Source organism: Hemicordylus capensis, chromosome 2, assembly GCF_027244095.1.
Source record: "Hemicordylus capensis ecotype Gifberg chromosome 2, rHemCap1.1.pri, whole genome shotgun sequence".
Classification (NCBI taxonomy): domain Eukaryota; kingdom Metazoa; phylum Chordata; class Lepidosauria; order Squamata; family Cordylidae; genus Hemicordylus; species Hemicordylus capensis.
The window spans coordinates 34076565-34097994 of record NC_069658.1 but is presented as its reverse complement, the minus strand read 5'-3'; the positions used below and the strand labels follow the sequence as shown (position 1 = coordinate 34097994).

The following is a 21430-nucleotide window of genomic DNA, read 5'->3' as shown; positions in this document are numbered from 1 at the left end:
TGTTTTGAAAGACTTTGTTAATCTAGCAAAGTTTAAATGTCAGCTATTAAAATTGTGAATCAATATGATAGTTTGATAAGTTTGAAGATGGCTCAGCGCCTATGTGCTGTGATAGCTGAAGATAGTTTTCTTAGTCTATATGCTAAGAAAGTGCACAGTTTATACTCTTTCCCTTAATCCCTTTACATATTGTATAGTTACATTTGTAAAATACTTCTCATGCTTGTGGTCTGGATCATGGGATGCTCCTTTTTTTGCAGTGCAAAATAAGGTCTCACTGCAAGTGTCCACTGGCCACTGTGTAGTGGAACAGGAATAGTGTTCCAGTCAGACACTCTTGAGCAGCTGCAGTGCTTTATTTGCTTTTGCATACAACTACTATACTTGCTTCTGGTTACAGACTACAGCTGACATCCAGACTAAGTTACTCATGAGTAGCTCCATTGAAATTAATGGAAGAATTTAGTCTGGCTGTTATCCTACATTACCCTCTCTTGACTGGCACTAGATATTGGTCAAGAAACTGAGATGCAGAGAGTGGGGGTAGAAAGAGAATCTGCATTCTTTAGGACAGCAGTTTTCTTTGCTCATGACCTAGTTGAAGGTATCCCTGTGATTTAGTTGAATAACTGATTGTGTTCCACATCTCATTTCTCCATAGCAGTGAGTGGGAAAGCATTCTTATTATTTAACTGGCTACATTCAGAGGTCATTCACATGACTGGGTGGGCAGGGTGGTGGGTGGGCAGGGGGGAAGTTTGGGGAAACTCACCATCCCCCTCAGATGAGCAAGTTCTTGTTTGGGGAGTGCAGACTGCACTCCAATAGGAACAGCACTGCATGGTGCAGCGTGGAGCTCTGGAGTCCGGGTCAACACATCCCAGTCTCTGGGAATCTCACATTGCACTGCACGACACATTCAATGCTTTGTGGGATTTTGGGCAGCCCAGGTTAAGGGGCCCGGCTCACACACGAGCAGCAAGCCCAGGTTAAGGGAACACACACACCCTTAACCTTGGCTAGCAGCTGGGCTAGGCATCACTGGCCCACTGGGATGGGGCCCAATCCCAGCAGCGGTTCGAATGTGCAGCCTAACTCAGGCTGGGCATCCCTAGCCTGGGTTAGGCTGCAAGTGAGAACAGCCTCTCAGAATTGCTATGTTGTGCACATCGTGTGTAAGGTTAAATTTAGCAAATTTACCAGAAACAAGCTATTAATCCTATATCTGAATGACAATAATGTTACTTTTAAAATGTTGACGATGATATTCTAAGATAATCATCAAAAATTTAATTAGCAAGGGGCCCAGTGTCGATTATCCCATGACTGAGTTATCTCATAATTTAAAAATAAAGTATTTAGGTGATACCAAGGACAATGTAGTCAGAATGGTAACTACTAGCTATGCCTGACTTCTCTCTGGAGTTAGCTAGTGGTCGCTGTGGCTCTTCAGCTAGTGCTATCACATCATCTTTCCAGCTGTGTAACTGCACCTAACAGACAGAATTCTGCCACTCCCACATGCTTGCTCATATGTTCTCATCTTGTTAAATGGTTATCCTATTTATGATTAAATAGTTGCCTTTTTTTCTAACCAAAATTATGGAGTCCTTTCTCCATCGTCCCTTGCTCCACAATGACCAACAGCATGGCTGAATTTTAAAAGGGACCAAACCAAACTTTATTAGGCATTATTATTAGCTAGGATGCTTTCTTAACTGCTCCTAATGCTTAAGGCTATTGCTAACACTTTAAACTCCAAGAAACTGAAAACAAGTAGGAGGAAATTCAGTGTCCCACTGAAAACTTGCCTCTCATCTATATCAGGCTATCAGCAGAGGCAGGATACTGAGCCAGGAGGGTATTCACACATGGCTTTATGCCGCAGGGTATATGTGCTTCGCAGCAGATTCACAAGATGTTTAATTAATAGACAGTTCACATAGTGTCAGCTCCTCTCTGCACTCCCTTGCAGATCTTTTTCCTGTGCATTCGCACCAGCTGGTTCTGGGGTTTTCCTCCAACCAATCCTTGCAGAGGAGGAGGTGAGAGACCTTTCTTCTTGTTGTTGTTGTTGTCGTTGTTAGTTTGACAGTCTTGCGGAAGAACAGCATGACAGGTTGCCAAGGGAACCCAGAATGCTTAACCCAAGCCTGCCAAATTTGACTCAAATCTTTGCTGATTTTTTGAACTTGCCTTTGTGAGTGAATGCCTTCATCACCTCATGGCCCCACCCCCCACCCCCAGCCCAGAGGCAGGGAAGTTTAAAGTAGAAATCATTGAATTCTCTGTCATGAAGAAAAATGCAGGTGAATCAGCTCAAAAAAGCGGGGTGGGGGGGCTCATGTTACAGCAGGCTGTAGTTTCCATTCTGCATATCTAAAGCCTATGTTATGACCCACATTTTGCAGTTTGTGCTTGTATTTAACTCAGGAATTTCTCCCTCCCCCTCCCCTGGACTCCCTCCACAGAATTTCACCAATCTGCTAAAAACCCTCCCCCGCCCCCAGTGCTTGCAATTGCAAATACTCAGAGCAGACCATACTGAACAGCTGTCAAACCCCCCTTCACTGAGTTTTGAAAAACGCAGAGTTTTGAAAAATGCCACTCCACACAGCAAGGGAAAGTGGCAGGGCATAACAGGCTTTTTCCAAACGCCACTGGAAATAGAGGATTATTTTAAGCCAGACATAAATCGGGCTAAGCCAGAATGTGCAGCCTCGATTCGGGGGGGGGGGGGGGGAACAGAGTCCTGTCTGTATTGGTCCCTGATAGTCCGAAGGGACTTCGAAGTAAAGGCAGCTGATATGTGGACTCACATTCTCCATCTCGAAGAAGATTCGAACCAAAAGCCATGTGTGTAAAGCGAATCAATGGGGAATCAATGATCTGACTTGCTTTAGGTATGATGCTTTTAAGTTAAATGTATGATTTAACAACTCTGAGCACTGGGGCAGAGCTATAGGGCAGACAGGTTCAAATAACCAAGGCTGTCCAGCTCCTGGGAGCCAAATGACTTGGCCTTCCACATGGCCAGAGCCCAAGAAGGGCCGCACAAGCATTTGAGAGCTCATTCCCAGCTGGATTTGTTTGTTCCTTCTGCAAGGGAGAAAATAAACATATAACCAGACAGCAAACACCAGCTGGGAATGAGCTCCAGAGGGCTCACACAGGCCCTCCGGGGCTTTACCACACCCCTTGAATGTGATATCATGCGCAAGGGGTATCACTGGCTCATACGCTGCACACGCCCGACTGGGCCACTGGGGGGGGGGGGGTGAACACAGGCCTCTGTTCCCCTTGTTCCACCATTGCCGAGTGTGAATAGGTTAAAAGTTTAGGCAGGTTAACAAAATTCTTAATTCCTTGATACTTTATTGCTGCTGTGAATTCCACAATCTTTCAAGTTTTTCTTGAGTTAATTAGTGGATGTAGAAGAAGGAGCAACTTTCGCTCCAGGAATTACTGCAACGAATTGCTTTAGTGCTTATGATGAATCTCAGATTGAAATCATTCCAGCTTGCACTCTGAATAATTTAGTATAGGCATATATGCACAAGCACATCCTTTTCCTACAGCTCTCACCATCAGGGCAATCTTCCTCATAACTAAATTCCAGCTACTCTGCTTTGACACCATTGGCACTCAGTTTAGTCCAAGTGCCTTTATGGCCTGAATTGGTGCTTTTGTCTAAGTTCCAATCACATTCACCAAGAGAATAAAAGACAGATTAGGGAAAAAATGCAGAGAGAATGTTGCATAGTCTGATGCTTCATCATTTAAAAATATATATATATTACGGGCTCTTTTGCAAGCCAGTTTCACAAAAGGTTAATGTCTTTGTATCTGATTTCATTCCCTCTAGCATTACATTCCACAATGTTTCCCTTAGTTACCAAAAGAACAAGTTGGAACTTATCACAGGTAAATGCTTTTGTATTCTACCAACTTCACAGTAAACTTGGATGAAATAATACACTGATTTTTTTTAATCAATCTGGAAGTGTTCAAGGAAAATGTTATGACAAATGAATGTCACAGCTCACTGTTCCCAGGAAAATATATGCAAGGACTGTTAACTAATTCAGAAATACAAAGGAGTTCAGATTTCCACAGCCTGGCCCAATAATGAACATGAAATGTAAGATGAGTACAAGTTTAGTGCATTAAAGGTATTCAAATTATGCAATGCTAATGTGAAAAACACAATCCTTTCTTACCCATAGAAGCTGTTCTCATGCACAGTCCAACCTGTAGGCTGCGTGTGAGAACTGCTAGGATCGGGCCAAATCCTGGCGGGGCAGCACTGCCTCGCCCAGCATTGTAGCCCAGCTTTTAGCCTGGTTTAAGGGTGTGAGCACTCCCTTAACCCAGTCTCTGCGGTTATGTGACTGTGCAGGACTCCTGCAGGGAATCCCCCAATTGTGTTTGGTGCATTGTGGGATATGTGGTGACCTGGATGCGTAGTCCTGGATCTCCAGCAATTGCTCATCTGGGAGCATGGTCCACACTCCCAGCAACATTCCTGGGGGAAGGTGAGTGAAGCGCAGCCTTCCCCTTGCCTGCTGGCCTGGTTGTGTGAACAATCTTACAGAATTATATCACCATGGGCATGAAATGTCAACATTTCACCATGGAATTATGTCACCAAGAGCATGAAAATGTGGGCCAGACTACACATTGATTTGAGCCAATTGTTAGTGCTGATAGCCTTAACTTTTCTCTCAAAAATAGCAGCCAATTGTGGGGGGGGGGGATCTGGATTGGGACTATGAAAGGGAAAGAAGGGGGACTTTAACCAATTGCCACCAGTACAGTCCTAGTCCAGAGCATCCCTCCATGAAGCTGATTGGTACCAATAAGAGCTCATTTTCTTTGTATGTCAACTAGCATACTAGCAGCCACTGAGATGCCATCCAGATTAAGATTGTGAGGGGGCAAAGGATTAAAGCCCCCCTGCAATTAAACCATATCGGTAGTCAATTTAACCATGGTTCCTGCTCAAGTAGTAATTGGAACTAGGGTATAAACCTGGATTCAAATATTAGGTTAAGTAGCAAATCCTAGTTATGCTCAACTGCACTTAGCGCTGCTGTTGATCATGTAACCCATAACTACTTTATAAGGCTGGGGGTCAGAATTCACAGGAAGGGTTCAGGGCAGCAAGCATGCAATTCTATGGCTCAACTGGCAGCACTACCATGTCTACACCAGCTCTACAACTTCTTCTGTATCTTGAAATGAGTCACCAGCTGATATCCAGACTAGTGTTATGCCAGCCAATGAGAAGTTGCATGCACTTGAGTTTATAAAGCTGCACGAAGTTGCAGTGCTCTATGATGCTAAGCAACAGTAGAACACATTCCAAGTTATGTTGTGCAACATCTCCTGCAAGAACCAGACTGGAAGAGCAGCAGGGATGGGGGTGGAGGGTGGCATAATTCTCTTCACTTTATAAGTACAATTTAATTCACCTCTCACAGAAGACAAAAAGAAATGCCATCTTTCTGTGTGAGCTGTAGGATATCAGCAAGCAATATGACCTGTGAGGCATGAAATCCATGCTAACTGGGCAAAGAGGTGTCTTTAAAATAGTGACTCTCTTGTATGTAGTAACTGTTCCTATCCATCCTTCCAGCAGTTGTTGCTGGCGTCTACTTTGTTTCTTCTTAGACTGTAAAGTCTTTTGGGACAGAAAACCATCTTATGATTATTTTTCTCTGTAAACTGTGTTGAGAACCTTTCTGTTGACAAGTGATACATCAATAACAATCCTCCTCCTCAGTTATGATTTCATGAGCTCAGACTGAATCCCACTAAGGCTGAACTACTTTTACTCAGCCCTCATACCGGCCAACAGCTGGATTTGAACCTTGTTTTAGATGGGGTGGCGCTGCCTCCAAAGGAGCTTGTTCGTGATTTGGGGGTCCTGTTGGACTCACGCCTCCTGCTTGAACAGCAGGTGGAGACTGCAGCCAGAAGTGCTTTTGCCCAGCTTCATCTGGTTCACCAATTACGCCCTTACCTTGACCGGCAGGCATTAATGACAGTGACCCCTGCCCTTGTTATCTCCCGCTTAGATTACTGTAATGCTCTCTATCTAGGGTTACCTTTGAGGATGATTGGGAAGCTACAATGGGTCCAGAATGCAGCGGCTCGCCTCCTCATGGGTGCCAGAAAATATGACAGGGTAACACCTCTCCTGCAGTCATTACACTGGTTGCCTATTGGCTTCCGAGTTCAATTTAAGGTCCTGGTTCTGACCTTCAAAGCCTTGCAGGGCTTGGCGCCTGTCTACCTACAGACCCACCTCTCCCATCCAGTTACATCCTGTCCGGTTAGATCATCTCAGATGGCCCTCTTGTTGGTCCCAGATTTCCGAGAGGTTCGGGGCTCTCAGACCCGTGAAAGGGCCTTTTCAGTTGCTGCCCCACTTCTTTGGAACTCTCTTCCCCTCCAGATTCATTTAGCCCCTTCCTTACTGATCCTCAAATCTCTATTGAAGACTTTTATTTTTCATCAGGCTTTTGCCCTGTAGTTTACCTATTTGTTTTTTGTTAGTTACTTTAGTTTTTAATTTAGAATGTAATTTTTAATGTTGCCTTGTTTGCATGTTTTTGTGCACCGCCTGGAGTCTTCAGAGTGGGCAGTATATTAAATGTTTCAAATAAATAAATAAATAAATGTCAGACATTAAGTCATAGAGATGCAATCCTAGGCACACTTACGCAGAGGTAAACCCATCGAATTGTGGGACAAGGAAGAACTGGTAAACATGCACAGAATTACACAGCACAAGTCCTTAAGCAAACCACTTTACCTCCTAGATCTACAATATGAGAATAATAATACTGACACTAATAATAATAACAACAACAACAACTGAAGGAAAGAGAAGAAGAGGACAACCAGAAGCAAAGTGGATGGACTCGATTATGACAGCAATGAATGCACCACTGAGAGACCTTAAACACCAAGTTGAAGACAGATCATCCTGGGGAGAATCTATCTATGTGGTCGGTAAGAGTCAACACAGGCTTAATCAATCAATCAATCACCTTACAAGTTAATGGTAACAATTACTGTCAGCATCTGATGCTACATACAGGTGCTCAATGTCACTGTTTTTAAAAAATGGAGATATTGGTGTATGTTTACAGATACAGTAAAAGGTAAAGCATGCCATCACTCATTCACTTCCACCTAAATAACAAATTTTGATCAATATCATCCACAATATGAGGAAATAAAAACTTTATTCACTTCCTCAAAGAAGAGAGACAATCCATCCAATCCAAAGTTAAAAGACGTTTCGGTTCCATTCGTTTCAAAGGGAAAATTATGCCACCCCCCACCACCACCACCCCGCAAGGAAAGGGACTTTAAAGTGCTGGCGGTTACCCTCCTATGCAGCGCACCTCCCTTGGAGTTAGCCCTATCAAACACAATGGGGCTTACTCCCGTTTAACCATGCACAGACTTGGGCTTCACCTTTGGCTCTGTCTTCCTGTTCCAGCACTGCCTCAGAGACAGGCGGCCTGGGACGGAGGCGGCTGCAGCTTTCCCTAAGAGCACGGAGCGACCCTCACTCTCCAGTTGACTCCCGCACCTGTCCTGCTTGCCAGAAAAACCACCGAGACTTACCTGGGCTGAGGAGCAGCCGCATAGCCAGGCAGAGGACGGCGCCTCCTCGCGAGCCCATACTTCCGAGAGGAGGGGGGAGGGTCCAAGGGACGGCGCCCAAAGCGGGGCTTGCGACAGTGGCACCCGTTGCAGTTCGGCCGCAGATGCGGGCGCAGCGGCTGCTCGTGCGCTGTAGCCGTCGGAGCGCGAGGGCAGCGATTATGAGCGGCGCGCGCCAGCGAGCTCTGCAGCTCCACCCAACGCTCCTGGTGGAGGGAATGGGAGAGGGCACACTGGGCGCCGGCGGCAACCTCTCGTTCTCACCTATCGCCTAACAGGCACGTCCTCCTTCCTAAACAAACGAGTCCATTGGAGTCGGTTACTTCCCGCCGCAAACGCTTATCCGGTGTGTGTGTGAACTTTGGTTCACCTAGGTCACTCACAGGCAAGAAATGCTGGCTCCTGCCTGGCCGGGCCGTCTAGAGGCGATAGAAAAAATTGCCACTGTTGCTGGCAGTCCCCTCACAGGAACCTTCCCATATAACAAGGCGGCCAGGTTGGTCTCTGGGTCATCTCGGAGAGACCACATCACTCCTTTGTTGATAGAGTTACACTGGCTGCCAATAGGTTTCCGGGCTAAAGTGCTAGTCATAACTTATAAAGCCCTAAATGGCTTAGGCCCTGGGTATCTAAGAGAATGTCTTCTTCATTATGAGCCCCACCGCCCACTGAGGTCGTTGGGAGAGGTCTGTCTCCAGCTGCTGCCAGCTCGGCAGGTGGACTGGCCACACAGGGAGGGCTTTCTCGGCTGCTGCCCCAAGACTGTGGGATGCACCCCCTACTGAGATACGATCCTCCCCATCTCTGACAATTTTTAGAAAGCATTTGAAAACCCACCTCTTCAACCAAGCTTTTTCTGTTCTTTAAAATTTTAAGGTTTTAATTTGTGGTTGATTTTAAATTGTTTTAAGTTTTTGTATATATTTTAACTTGTTTTATACTATTGTTAACAGCCCAGAGATGAAAGTTTGGGGCGGTGTACAAATGTAGACCCAGGAAAGTGAGGTCTCCATTTCAAAGTCTAAACCACCGAGTAAGAGGCTTGGTATAACAGGGATAGATCTATTTGTCTCTGCCAAAGATCACCACCTCCCAAGGTTTCTGAACTGACTTCTGTGCCAGCAAGTAGAACAGTTGGATACTGTCACAGCTCCCTTGCCTAATCACACCTAACAGAGCCAGCATCAGGGGTGTAGCAAGGTTGGAGTGGGCCCAGAGTCAAAATTTTAAAATGCCCCCCCCCTCACTGAAGCTCAGCTCATGAAGTAAAGAAAACTTAAATGAGGCTGAATAGTGGTAACAAAAAGCATAGTAAATTTAGATAGATAGCAATAGCACCTACGTTTATATACCGCTTTATAGCCAGAGCTCTCTGAGCAGTTTACAATGATTTAGCATATTGCCCCCAACATTCTGGGCACTCATTTTACCGACCTCGGAAGGATGGAAGGCCGAGTCAACCTTGAGCCCCTGGTCAGGATCGAACTTGTAGCCTTCTGGTTACAGGGCGGCAGTTTTACCACTGCGCCACCAGGGGCTCATTAGATAGATAGATAGATAGATAGATAGATAGATAGATAGATAGATAACCTATGTGCCACAATAGATGATGCAAGTCATTTAATGGTACTAGAGAAAGACATGCTGTTCTGGTAGCTCTAGGTCTTAACATTGACATCAGTTTTGGAGGATGAATACAACTGAAGGAAGCCCAGGCGGATGCGTGGCTGGGGGAGTCAGTCATGTGACTTGTCTCTCAGGGGGGCCCAAGGCAGTGGCCCACCAGACAACTGTCTCCCCTTGCCCTTTTATAGTTATGCCCCTGGCCAGCAGAGCTGCAGAAAGGGGGAGACCTCTCTGCAGGCAGAGGTGCATCTAGGTAATTTTGGAGCCTGGAGCTAAAGGCCTTTGGAGACCCCCCCCCCGAAAATTAAGCATAATCATGCTCCGCTGGGTGACCACACCACCCAAGACAGACTAAAGAGGATTGGGGGGGGGCAGGGGCTGTGGAGACCCTGGACTTCAGCCCCAAAGTCCAGGGGTAAGAGCAGCTCTGTCTACAGGGGCAGAGCCACCATTGAGTGACAGGGTTCTCCTCTATGGAGAGGATGCTTATTTTGCAGGTGGAGCCTGTAAGCTTGTGAACTCCAGGGTCCAAAATTACCTTTAGACAAACAAAATTCTCCTGATTTCTCCACACTATTGTACTGGTGCTTCAAATGCAATCAAATATATTTGATGCACTAGAGAAACAGGCAAATCTAATTATCTATATTAGGAACAGATTTTTATTATTTTTTTTTTAAGGACAGGAGAGAATCCAGAAAACAAATATTTCTGATATAATGATGAGTACAGACTTGCCTTTTAATAGTTCACTTAAGTATGACTACCTTGTACTTTTCTCTGTTTCCTACAGTTGCTCACAATTACAATGTCTAGCTTTACTGGCCACTCCCAAGTAGTCACTTATTAATGCTTGTTAAAACAAAGTCATTCAACTTGCCATTTTGGATTTTAAAAAATCCCAAGGTGCTTAATTGATGTTCCTGTGAATGGCTAAGAACCACAAATAGCCAAATTCGGGGGGGGGGGGGGGGGGACAAAAGAAAACAAACAAGTCTGCAATTATTACGAAAAAAATTGAACAATCAGTAGTCAAATATTTTGACACCAACAAATGCAAACTGCCAGACTTCTCAATTACTGCAATAGAGATGCCATCAGATGCAGTGAAACTGGAAGCAGGAGATAACTTTAGATCCATGCACGTGGAGTACTAGCCCCAGGAGACTTCAGCCTCGAGGACAACACCTGACATCTTAGCAACAACCAATTCTAGACTGCTGAACAGTCCATCACTGACATTATACTTGGCGGCACAACTTAACTTTATTGCAGCTATTGTAAGTAAAGTGTGCTGTCGAGTTGGTGTCGACTCCTGGTGACCACAGAACCCTTTGGTTTTTCTTTGGTAGAACACAGGAGGGGTTTATCATTGCCATCTCCCGGCAGCTGCTGTACCTTGCCTATAAGATAAGAGCAACTGAAGAAGCCGGAAGCAGGAACATCTTTCCCATTCATTATATATCTGTTTAGTTAATCAACAATAAATTTATACTGTTCTTTTTGATTAGCAACCTCCATCTGGGATCTAGATATTACTGGTATGAAATACTCTTTGCAGCTTTCAAAATCCTCCCTTACTCATATACAAATTAACTATCTATCTATCTATCTATCTATCATATTTTTATACCACCTGATATGTAAATCTCTAGGTGGTGTACAAATCCCAACATTAAAATCACAGGTTAAAATACATAAAACACGATAAAAACAATATAAAACAGATTATTAAACTCTAATTAAAAGCTTTTGAGAACAGGAAAGCCTTGAGGGTCTTCCTGAAAACAAACAGAGAAGGAGATGCTCTTATTTCAACAGATACCCTCTAATCCTTGAAAATAGTTAACAAAGCATGCTTAGAAATTCATATGTCTGAAGAATTAACTTCTAATCTGGCAGAGTAGTGAGCATTTTAGAAACACGAACACATTTGCTTTCCATCTTGAGTATAAAAATTAATTCCGGGGTTGCATCTTTCTGATGTATTCTAGTGTAGAGTGTTAGAAAAAACAGAATGTTAACATGAATGAGTTAGTTTTCAGCAGGTCCCATTGAATTCTATAGGGCAAAGCACTTCTACTAGTAGCTCAGTAGAAGAGCAACTGCTTTGCATGCAGAAGGTCCCTCTCAAATTCAGTCCTTGGCATCTCAAGGGTAGGGCTGGGATATATCCATCTGAAATGGATATTTCAGAATCTGAAATCCTGGACAGCCACTGCCAGTCAGTGTAGACAAAATTAAGCTAGGTGGACAAATGGTCTGACTCGGTATAAAACAGCTTCCTATGTAGCTATGTAAAATGATTGGGCTGCTATCTGTGTCATAGCTGAATGGGAAACCCCTCCCTCTTCCCTAAACATTGTGGTTACTTAGGTCTGGGCCAATAGCCAAGTTTCTCTCCCTCTCCTTTGAACTGTGAGCATGCAGGTCACTTACTTTTTCCAGTTTAAATACGTCACTTACATTAATTAATATGGGACAACTTCAAACTGGCAAGATATTTTGGGTGATGGCAAATCTGCAGTGCTCCAGATATTGAGACTATTCTCATGAGCAGCCTAACCCAAGCGCGCCCTTAACCCAGGGTTGTGTGTGTACTTGGGCTGCACGCAGCCTCAGTGTACACAGAATGCACACAGCCTAGAGTGCCCAACTCACCAGGGAATTCCTAAATGCACCATGTTGCTCGCATGGTGCATTGAAGGATTCCTGGAGGCTGGGACTCGTTTTCCCGGCCTCCAAAGATCTGCACTGCTGGGTGCAGCATGGATTGTGTGGGTGCGTGAACCCCACACATGGATTTCACTCATCTGGGGGGAAGGTAAGCTGGATATTGCCTCCGCACCTGCACCTCCCCCACCCGCCAATGGTCATGTGCATGACCTTATTGATTCCTAAATAGTGTTGCTGAGTGCTTGTTTTTGCTTTTCCCACGTAAGTGCTGTCATGCACCTCTATGGGATAAGGGGAGGTGCTGCACTTGGGGGGACACAACAGATATGGGGATAAAACTCTTTCACCTACACCCCTTGAAAACAGGAGGGCTCTGACTCCATGGTAAAGGAGTTTATGGAGAGCACCACCAGTCATGTGCATATCCTCCTGCATTCCCACTCCCCATCATAATGATGTTTTTACACAAATGTAAAACCATTGTGTGTGTGTGTGTGTGTGTGTGTGTGCATTGTAAATGTGCAGATCTCACAATTACTAGTTTTGAGAAATACTGTTACTCCACATTTATAGAGAAACAATGTATTTGGCCTCTGAAACCATGGTCTCTAAAATTATGGCCGCCATCCTATTGAATCTTGCATGTAAGAAGGGACTGCAGCGAAGACACACCAGGAGCCCTCACGCAACTCCCCCTGCATGTACACTGTTGTGTAAGAGGCATTAGAGTTTGGAGCACTGCCAGTGCCCTGAGACCTTGGGTTGGGGGCGGTATAAAAATGAGATAGATAGATAGATAGATAGATAGATAGATAGATAGATAGATAGATGTGGAAAGCACTCTGGAAGATCGGGAACATGTTGCTGAACATCAGTGATTTGTTTCCTATCTTACAGAGCACTTCCAGAGCTCAGGGGATACTCTGAATGGCTCTTAAGCAACAGCATACATGTAGGAGGACTGAGGAAGTTGCACAAGAGCTACTGACATGTCCTTAGAGTCCCTTCTTATGCATGTACTTCGTTAGGATGTCACCCTCTGTATCTGGTTTCCCAACTGGTCTGGACATCTTTACCAAAATTAACCTTGGTACAATTCCAGAAGGGACAGCATGTTGTGATGTACAATATGCATCATAATCTCATGTCAAATAGTTTTGTCTTCGGGACACTATGAACAGATTGTCATGTATATCTTATCAGAGGTTTTTTGTTTGCATTTTTCAACTTCATTCAAGGAATTCCTTTTTTAAAATGGCATGGATGATCTCCACACACAGCAAAATAATCTGTGGCATATCTTCGAGCAAACATTGAAGGTGTTAATATTTTTGAAAGGCAATTCACAAGACTTAGCACTAGCCTTTAAAGTTATCACACCTCTCTCGTAATATTAAAAGCATTGGCAGACATCCAGAACAAGGAAGTGCCAGTACAGTTAGAGGAGCAGATTAACAGCATTTCAGAGGGCTTCTGTGCAGCCCTCAGAGACATATTTTTGAGTGGCACTGAGGACTTTCTGGGGAAGGGGAGGTTGCCAAAAATTGCCCTCTCCTCTAACGGTACAGTTAGTCTAGAAGTGCTGTTAATCTGCTCTTCTCACTGCACTGGTGCTGCTTTCTAGATGTTAGCCATTAGATCCACTGATTTCAGTGGAGCTTATTTAAAAGTGTATAAGTCTCCTTAGGGGAGGGGGCACTTCCTAGTGTATTGCACAGAGTATCACATGTATGACTATTTGCACCATGGGCAGAAGTCATGGGTGTGTGCTCGGTGCAAGGAGCTCCTGGCTCTCAGGGAACAAGTTCATTCCCTCGAGACTAAGGTGACAGATCCAGAGAAGCTTAGAGAGACAGAGAGGCATGCAGACAAGACCTTCAGGGATGAGGTAGAGGGATCTCACTCCAAGGCTGATAGCTCCTTTTGTCAGGGAGAATGAAGGTCTCGGGGAAGGAGGACATCAGTCTGAGGAAGAGGGGAATGCCATGGATTCCTTCCATGAATGATGAGCCCATATCCTCTCACACAGGGGATACTCCTCCAGGGGGTGGGGGGCCTCTTTGCAGTGGGAGATTCAATCATTAGAAGTATAGAGAGATGGGTTTGTGACCTGCGTGTTGACTGCAAAGTGACTTGCCTGCCTGGTGTGAAGACTGAGGACATCACAAAGTGTCTAGATAGGCAACGCTGGGGAGGAGACAGATGCCGTGGGGCACGTTGGCACCAACAATGTGGGGAAATGTAGTTGGGAGGTCCTGGAAACCAAATTTAGGTAGCACATTGAAGTCCAGGACCCCCAAGGTAGCATTCTCAGAAATGCTACCTGTTCCACATGCAGGATCAGCGAGATCGGCATTGCTGAGGGGTCTCAATGTGTGGATGAGACATTGGTGCCAGGAGGAGGGGTTTAGATTTGTTAGGCACTGGGATACATTTGAGGGCAAGCAAAGCCTGTACAAAAGGGATGGGCTGCACTTGAACCAAGATGGAACCAGACTGCTGGTGCTTAAAATCAAAAAGGTCACAGAGCAGCTTTTAAAATGATGCCTGGGGAATAGCCTACAGGAGCTGGGCAGTATCTGGTTCAGCAATGCCACCCCTCAAGGTGTGAGGGTGTAAAAGATTCAAATAAAACAGAAGGGGACAGAGCAGAACCACATAAAGAGCAGACAGAAGGCTGTGCTAGCTGGTCAAAGAGATCAAAGAGCAAAAAGAAAGATAGCATACACCAGGCAAGCGATTCAGCATATAGGTGCTTATATGCCAATGCCAGAAACCTCCGAGCCAAGATGGGTGAGCTGGAGTGTTTGGTTGCTAACACAGAAATAGATATAGTGGGCATAAAAGAAACATGGTGGAACAGTGAGAACCAGTGGGACACTGTTATCCCTGGATATAAACTCTATAGAAAGGACAGAGAGGGGCGCCTTGGAGGTGGAGTAGCACTGTATGTTAAAGAAGGGATAGAATCTAACAAGCTAGAAAACCTAGGCAGAATGGAGGCCTCCACAGAAACTCTGTGGTTGACAATACAATGCCTGAAAGGAAATGTGCTACTGGGGATGTGCTATCGCCCCCTGGAGCAAAACACTGACAGTGACTGGGAGTTGCAGAAGTAAATCAGGGAGATATCAAGGAGAGACCGGGCAGTAGTAGTGGGTGACTTCAATTACCCACTGTGATTCTGTCTTTGCAGATTTGGATTATCAGGAAGAGGTATATGCTCAGTATTCTCTCTGCTCTGAAGACTGATGCAAAGAACTCATTTAGTTTCTCTGCAACCTCCATATCCTCCTTAATAATCCCTTTCACTCCCTCATTGTCTAATGGTCCAACTGCCTCCCTGGCAGGTTTCCTGGTTCTGATGTATTTAAAGAAGTTTTTGTTATTCCCCTTGATAATTTTAGCAAAACGTTCCTCAAACTCTCTTTTCGCCTCCCTTATTGTCACCTTGCATATTGTTTTTTAATTTAGTCTTAAATGATCTAGAAGTTGGGGTAAGCAGCAAGGTGGCCAAACTTATAGATGGCATCAAATTATTTAGGGTAGTGAAATCCAAAACAGATTGTGAAGAGCTCCAAAAGGATCTCTCCAAACTGGGTGAGTGGGCCACAAAATGGCAAATGTGGTTCAATATTGGCAAGTGTAAAGTGATGCACATTGGGACAAAAAAACCCAACTTCGTGTATACACTGATGAGATCTGAACTGTCAGTGACTAACCAGGAGAGGGATCTTGGGGTCATAGTGGACAGCTTGTTGAAAGTGTTGACAGAGTATGCGGCAGCTGTGAAAAAGGCCGATTCCATGCTAGGGATCATTAGGAAGGGGGTTAAAAATAAAACTGTTAATATTATAATGCCCTTATACAAAACTATGGTGCGGTCACACTTGGAGTACTGCATACAATTCTGGTCAACCACATCTAAAAAAGGACATTGTAGAACTGGGAAAGGTGAAGAAGAGGGCAACCAAGATGATCAGGGGCCTAGAACAGCTTTCTTATGAGGCAAAGCTACAGCCCCTGGGGCTTTTTAGTTTAGAAAAAAATGACTGTGGGGAAACATGATAGAGGTCTATAAAATCATGCATGTTGTGGATAAAGTGGATAAAGATAAATTCTTCTCCCTCTCACATAGCACTAGAACCAGGGGCCATCCCATGAAATTGATTGCCAGGAAATTTAGGACCAACAAATGGAAGTACTTTTTCACACAACACATAATCAATTTGTGGGATTCTCTGTCACAAGATGTGGTGACAGCCAACAACCAGGATGGCTTTAAGAGGGGTTTGGATAACTTTATGGAGGAGAGGTATATCAATGACTACTAGTCAGAGGGCTATAGGCCACCTCCAGGCTCAGGGCTAAATGCCTCTGAGTACTAGTTGCAGGGGAGTAACAGCAGGAGGGAGGGCATGCCCTCAACACCTGCCTGTGGCTTCCAACAGCATCTGGTGGGCCACTGTGTAAAACAGGATTCTGGACTATATAGGCTATGGGCCTGATCCAGCAGGGCTGTTCTTATGTTCTTATGCTCAAGAGAATTTAATACAGTAATTTTCATACAAAATGACCTTAATTGTACAGTTTTATGATACAGTCATAAAAAAATGTTACTTCACTGTCATGATCAGATTCATCTAGCTCAGAATACTTGGTAAAGGATCAGTATGTTACTGTTAAGAAATGGTGATCTTGCATCAGCTACGTAGGCTTCTTATCTGATAAAGCCACCCCCATTTGTGTTTTATCATTAAATTGTTCATACTGAGGTAGATCCAAGTGTTGTAACTTCTTCCTGTTCTGCTAAAGAATGTTACTAACAGCGTGGGAGTTGTGAGTGAATCATTTCCATATGGACGAGGAAGCAAGTGCTCAAGGATTTTTGCAACAAATAATACTTAATTTGGAAAGTGACAGACTGCATTCGGTAACAGGGATTTGTTATGACAAAAACCTTTCTGTACTATTCAGATCTGTGATTCAGTGTAAAAAGAAAGTACAACCCTTACTCATATTATTGCTGTGTATCTAGACATCATGACGCAAGGCGGTGCTTCTGTTGTGAGGAAATCATAGACACAAATATTTTGGTGGCTAGGAAAATCCAAATTCCCCTCCCCTTACTCTTCGATTGTGATTGTAAATGATGAGATACCTTCTAATGATAAGGTGCTGGGTAGCATTTGTGACCTCACAAGGGGAGAATGTCACAACTCCCCCCACCCCCCGCTCAAATGACGTTCTGTAATTTTTGAATTTTTTAAAAAAATAATTATTTTGACTTAGAGGCTGTGCACTTTTAACTTCGAGTGCATGCTGTGAAACAGAAGTAAGGGAACAATATTCAAGCACTTGAAACAGATGAATTAACCCTTGTCCTAAATTATGGGTAAATTCCTTACCCCCAGCTTTTAAAATGTGTGTAAACAAGCAAACCATTGCTTTCCCAGCTATGCCCTTGTTGTCCCACTCTTATCTGCACCTTGGTACACAATATATCCACAAGCAATTACCCTTTGCCTATTATGATATTTATATTATTAATAAAAATATGACACAGAACAGAAAATAACTCCAAAATGAATGGACTCCTTATTGTGGTGTTAACTTCGATCCCATTTCCATTTTAAGTCAACTAGGGGGGAAACAATCCCAGAAATGAATGGACTTTCTCCACTGGGAAAGGACTGTCTCCTATTGTGCCAATTGAAATAGGAGAGAATGCCCTGTTTCTCTTCAGAAACTTAAGTTTTGTTTTCTCTTGCAGTCTTAATTGACCTTGAAAGGTGATAATGTCTGGCCAATAATCTGAGGCATGGCTTAGTTCTGTGCTCCCAAGTATGAGCAGATGAAACCAAGCCCCTTCCAGAATTTCAGATTTAGTGTTCTGAATGAGTAAATAATTCAGAAGCATCTGAGCTTGCCAAAACAAGGATTTTAGCCACCAGAACAAAGGCAGAGGGATCACAACAGTAGCAACCACAACGTGTCAGCTAAGTACATACGACTTCCTCAACTGTAATAACACATAACTGTTCTCCAGCTTGCATGAACCTTAATTTATCTTCCCATTTAATCAAACTGCTGATTATCCATATGCAAGCAGAAGGTTCCAAGAGATGCCAGGGAGATGCCCTGGCATCTCCAAGATAGGGCTGAGAGGGAGTCCTGCCTGCAACCTTGAAGAAGCTGCTACCAGCCTATGTGGACAATACTGAGCTAGATGGACCAATGTTCTGACTCAGTAGAAGGCAGCTTCCTATGTTCCTAAGTGAAAGCCCCTCTCAGGAGCTGAGCCAGCTGAGCAGCGGCCTGCATCCAGCCCTGCTAGGCGGTCCCCTCCAATATGCCCGTGCGAGTGATGTCACATGCATGGGGGCATGGCTTGAGCTCCATAGTAGCCCAGAGCGAACTCCCCCCTCCCACGGCCAGGCCACCAAGAGCCCGGGTGAACTCTTTGCCAATTATTTCAGGCAGCTCCGACTGCCCGATAGAACGTTTTCCCCTTCCTCTCCCTCTCTGGAGGGAGAGAAAGGGGAAAACGTCCTATCAGGCAGCCGACACTGCCTGAAATGATGAGTTGAGAGCTTGTTCAGGCTCTTGGCAGCCCAGGCCATGCCCCACCCAGGGAGCTGCCTGAAATAATTGGTGAAGTGTTCACCAGGGTTCTCGGTGGCCCGGGCGTGGGGGAGGGGAGTTCATTCTGGGCTCCAATGGAGCCCAAGCCATGGGGCAGTGCTGTCTTGGTGGCCTTTCCCCATTGCCAGCCTGGGTTCTTTGAACCCTTTCGCCCAATGGTGGCTCCGCCCCTGGCCCCTAAGAGTGCATTAAAACTCCAGCATGTATGCACGCACATGAAGATATTGCAGAGTGTCTCCAACATATCTGGGAAGCTGATATGTTGACAGTTTGCTGACATGATGCACCAAGTATGCTAGAATCCTCACAATCTCAGATCTATTATGCACAGGCCATTCTCCACAGCAAAGGCATATAAAGTTCTTCTATTCCTTCAGTATAACAATACCCTGCCCAGTCCTCTAGATGTAACTAGCAGAGAGAAAAGGAAATTGTGGAGATACTTGCTGACTCTTTTCTCAAATATAAAACAATATGAAAAAGAAGAGCAAGTGCTCACTGGATCCATTGGAGACAGAGCAAGGAACAGTGGATTGATTAACAGAAGGTAGAACATAGCGGTGATCAGAAATTTCCTTCCCGTTTTCTCCGCTTATCTTCTCAGGTGATGAGAATGGGAGTAGGGTGGGGGGTGGGTGGGAGCAGGCTTGTGGCATTCTGAGAAATTTCTCAGTGTTCTGATAGCCTCAATTCCCCCCTCAGAATACCCTTTGGCATGATACCACATCATGACATGGTGCTGCCACTGCTGCTTACAGAGGCATGGCTTGAGTTGCTAAAGATAGGCACTACCACCTCCAATCTTTGATAGGCTGCCCACTTGAAACTTTACAGGTTTCTCCCCCCTGAAAATGCCCCTTTCGCAAAAACTCTTCATCACCTTTGAATTTCATCAGAACTGCCCTGTTCATTCTGTTTAATCATGAAACCCTTTTGCTCCTTTGAATTTTGACACAACTATTTCTAAAGTAGATTTCTGGAACACCTCTAGTTAAAAGTAAAAAGCTAGGGGAGGAATATTATCATGGGAGTAGCTCAAGAGTCAATGGGACAAACTGGCTTGGAAAGTGCAGTTGTTCGAAGTTCCTCCCCTCCCCTGCAAGACAGCATTGTGTACCCAGCCAAATGGCAGGGTGCCAAGGGAAGCCGAGGGCTCCAAATGCCAAGGCCACTCCAGCAATTACTTCTCAGGAGTGAAGGAGGGCTCGGAGAGAAGTGCAACAGCTGCCAGGGGATGGGTGGGGACAGCCCAGGAGACGGCAGCTTGGTGGAGAGGGAATAGCAACGATATTAACTCCACAGCTGCAAACGGGTGCAGGGATTTTAAGGAAGGGGGTGGAGTTAGAGAACAAGTCCCTTTTGGGAGCCAGGGGTTGGCTGGCCATGACACCTGCCTAGCCAGGGAAGACGGAGCAGGTTGGAAGCGGGGAGGAGTGTCTGAAATGTAGAGCTCTGTTTAAGCCAGGGGCTGCCGAGAATGAGGAGATCAGCTGGGACGGGCTTGAGGGTCTGTCTGTCTCCCAGGGAGGAGATCAGACCTTTTGATCCTGCTGATAGGAGAAGAAGGGAGTGAGTGAACTTCCCTCCTTCCCTAGCTCTGAGGCCGTGCCCACGCCTAGAATTTAGTGCTGGAGGGCAGAAGGTTTGCCTTGGAGAATTTCTCGCCCCAGGAACGCTGACAGCAGACTCTTTTCATGGAAGGTTTCCTGGGCAGGCATGGATTGGAGATGTATAGATGAAGAGGTAATAGAATGTCTTTTTTTCCAGAATGGCCCATTCAGCTGTGTGAGCCCACTGTTGTAAACATCCCTTTTTGCACATGGATTAATGCCTTAAATTCAAATGAATACCTCACAATCTCACAACTGCTTTCTGCTAGTACTGTACTTCCTGTCACATGCTGCCCTTCTGCCAAGGACCTCAAGACCGCGATTATGTCATTTTATCCTCACAACAACCCTGTGAGGTAGGTTACATGACATGCTCATGGCCACTCAAAGAGCTTCATGGCCCCCTTTGCTCCTAGGCCTTACACATCCAAACTCAACATTCCAGCCACATTGCTATACTGGTTCTCAAGAAATTGAAAGGTGTGGGTAAAAATAGAAATGCCATCATATTTTCCTTCTCTGCCACTCTCTGTGGCAGTGTGCTATACACAGAGAAAAGCAGCTTAAACATGCAATAGTGTCCTAAAGTCCACTTCACATTGTGCCCTGGCAGATAAGTTGTACACCTAGCGGGATGCAGAAGTGATCCCTGAGGTTTTGTGTCCTCCCCTACCATGTATAGAACTTCCCGTATGTAGGGTCCATCCATGTAAATGAATGTGGCAAGCTCCACATGCATTGTGTATGTCCAGAGTACAGGAGCTGTGGGACACATCAGGTAAGCAAGGCTGCATTTCATATGATTAAGAAACAGAGCTGAGAATTAGGAAGGAAATCACTTCAACTCTTGCCTCTGTCTGACTCCATCTGCTGTACGGGGATAACAACACCGACTTACATTATAGGGCTGTTATATGGATGATAATTTACATGTTTATTCTGCCCTTCCTCCAAGGAGCTCAGGGCACATGATTCTCCCTCTCCCACATTTCATCATCACAACAACCCTGTGAAGTAGGTTAGGCTGAAAGAGAGCGAAAGGCCCAGAGCCACCCAATGAGAACCTTGTGGCTGAGTGGCTTTCAGCCATGAAACCACAAAACCACGAAAGTGGGTCTCCTTTGTCTTAGGCTGCTATTATAACCACTACACATCACTAGCTCCCACCAGTTATTACTGAGATAATATGT

At 45.0% G+C, this 21430-nt stretch overlaps 1 protein-coding gene across 3 annotated transcripts in view; it reads right to left on the bottom strand.

The window, feature by feature from the left end:
• Positions 1-8013, bottom strand: part of ITGA2 (integrin subunit alpha 2) — a 112965-nt gene extending 104952 nt beyond the window's left edge. The window contains exon 1 of one of the 3 annotated variants that reach the window (XM_053296120.1): positions 7645-8013. In XM_053296120.1, the coding sequence (XP_053152095.1) occupies positions 7645-7702 (58 nt within the window). In that variant the 5' untranslated portion in view covers positions 7703-8013. Of the gene's footprint in view, positions 1-7491; positions 7507-7644 lie in introns of those variants that run through there. The other 2 variants (XM_053296122.1, XM_053296123.1) reach the window with 2 other exon arrangements.
• Positions 8014-21430: the final 13417 nt, after the last annotated feature.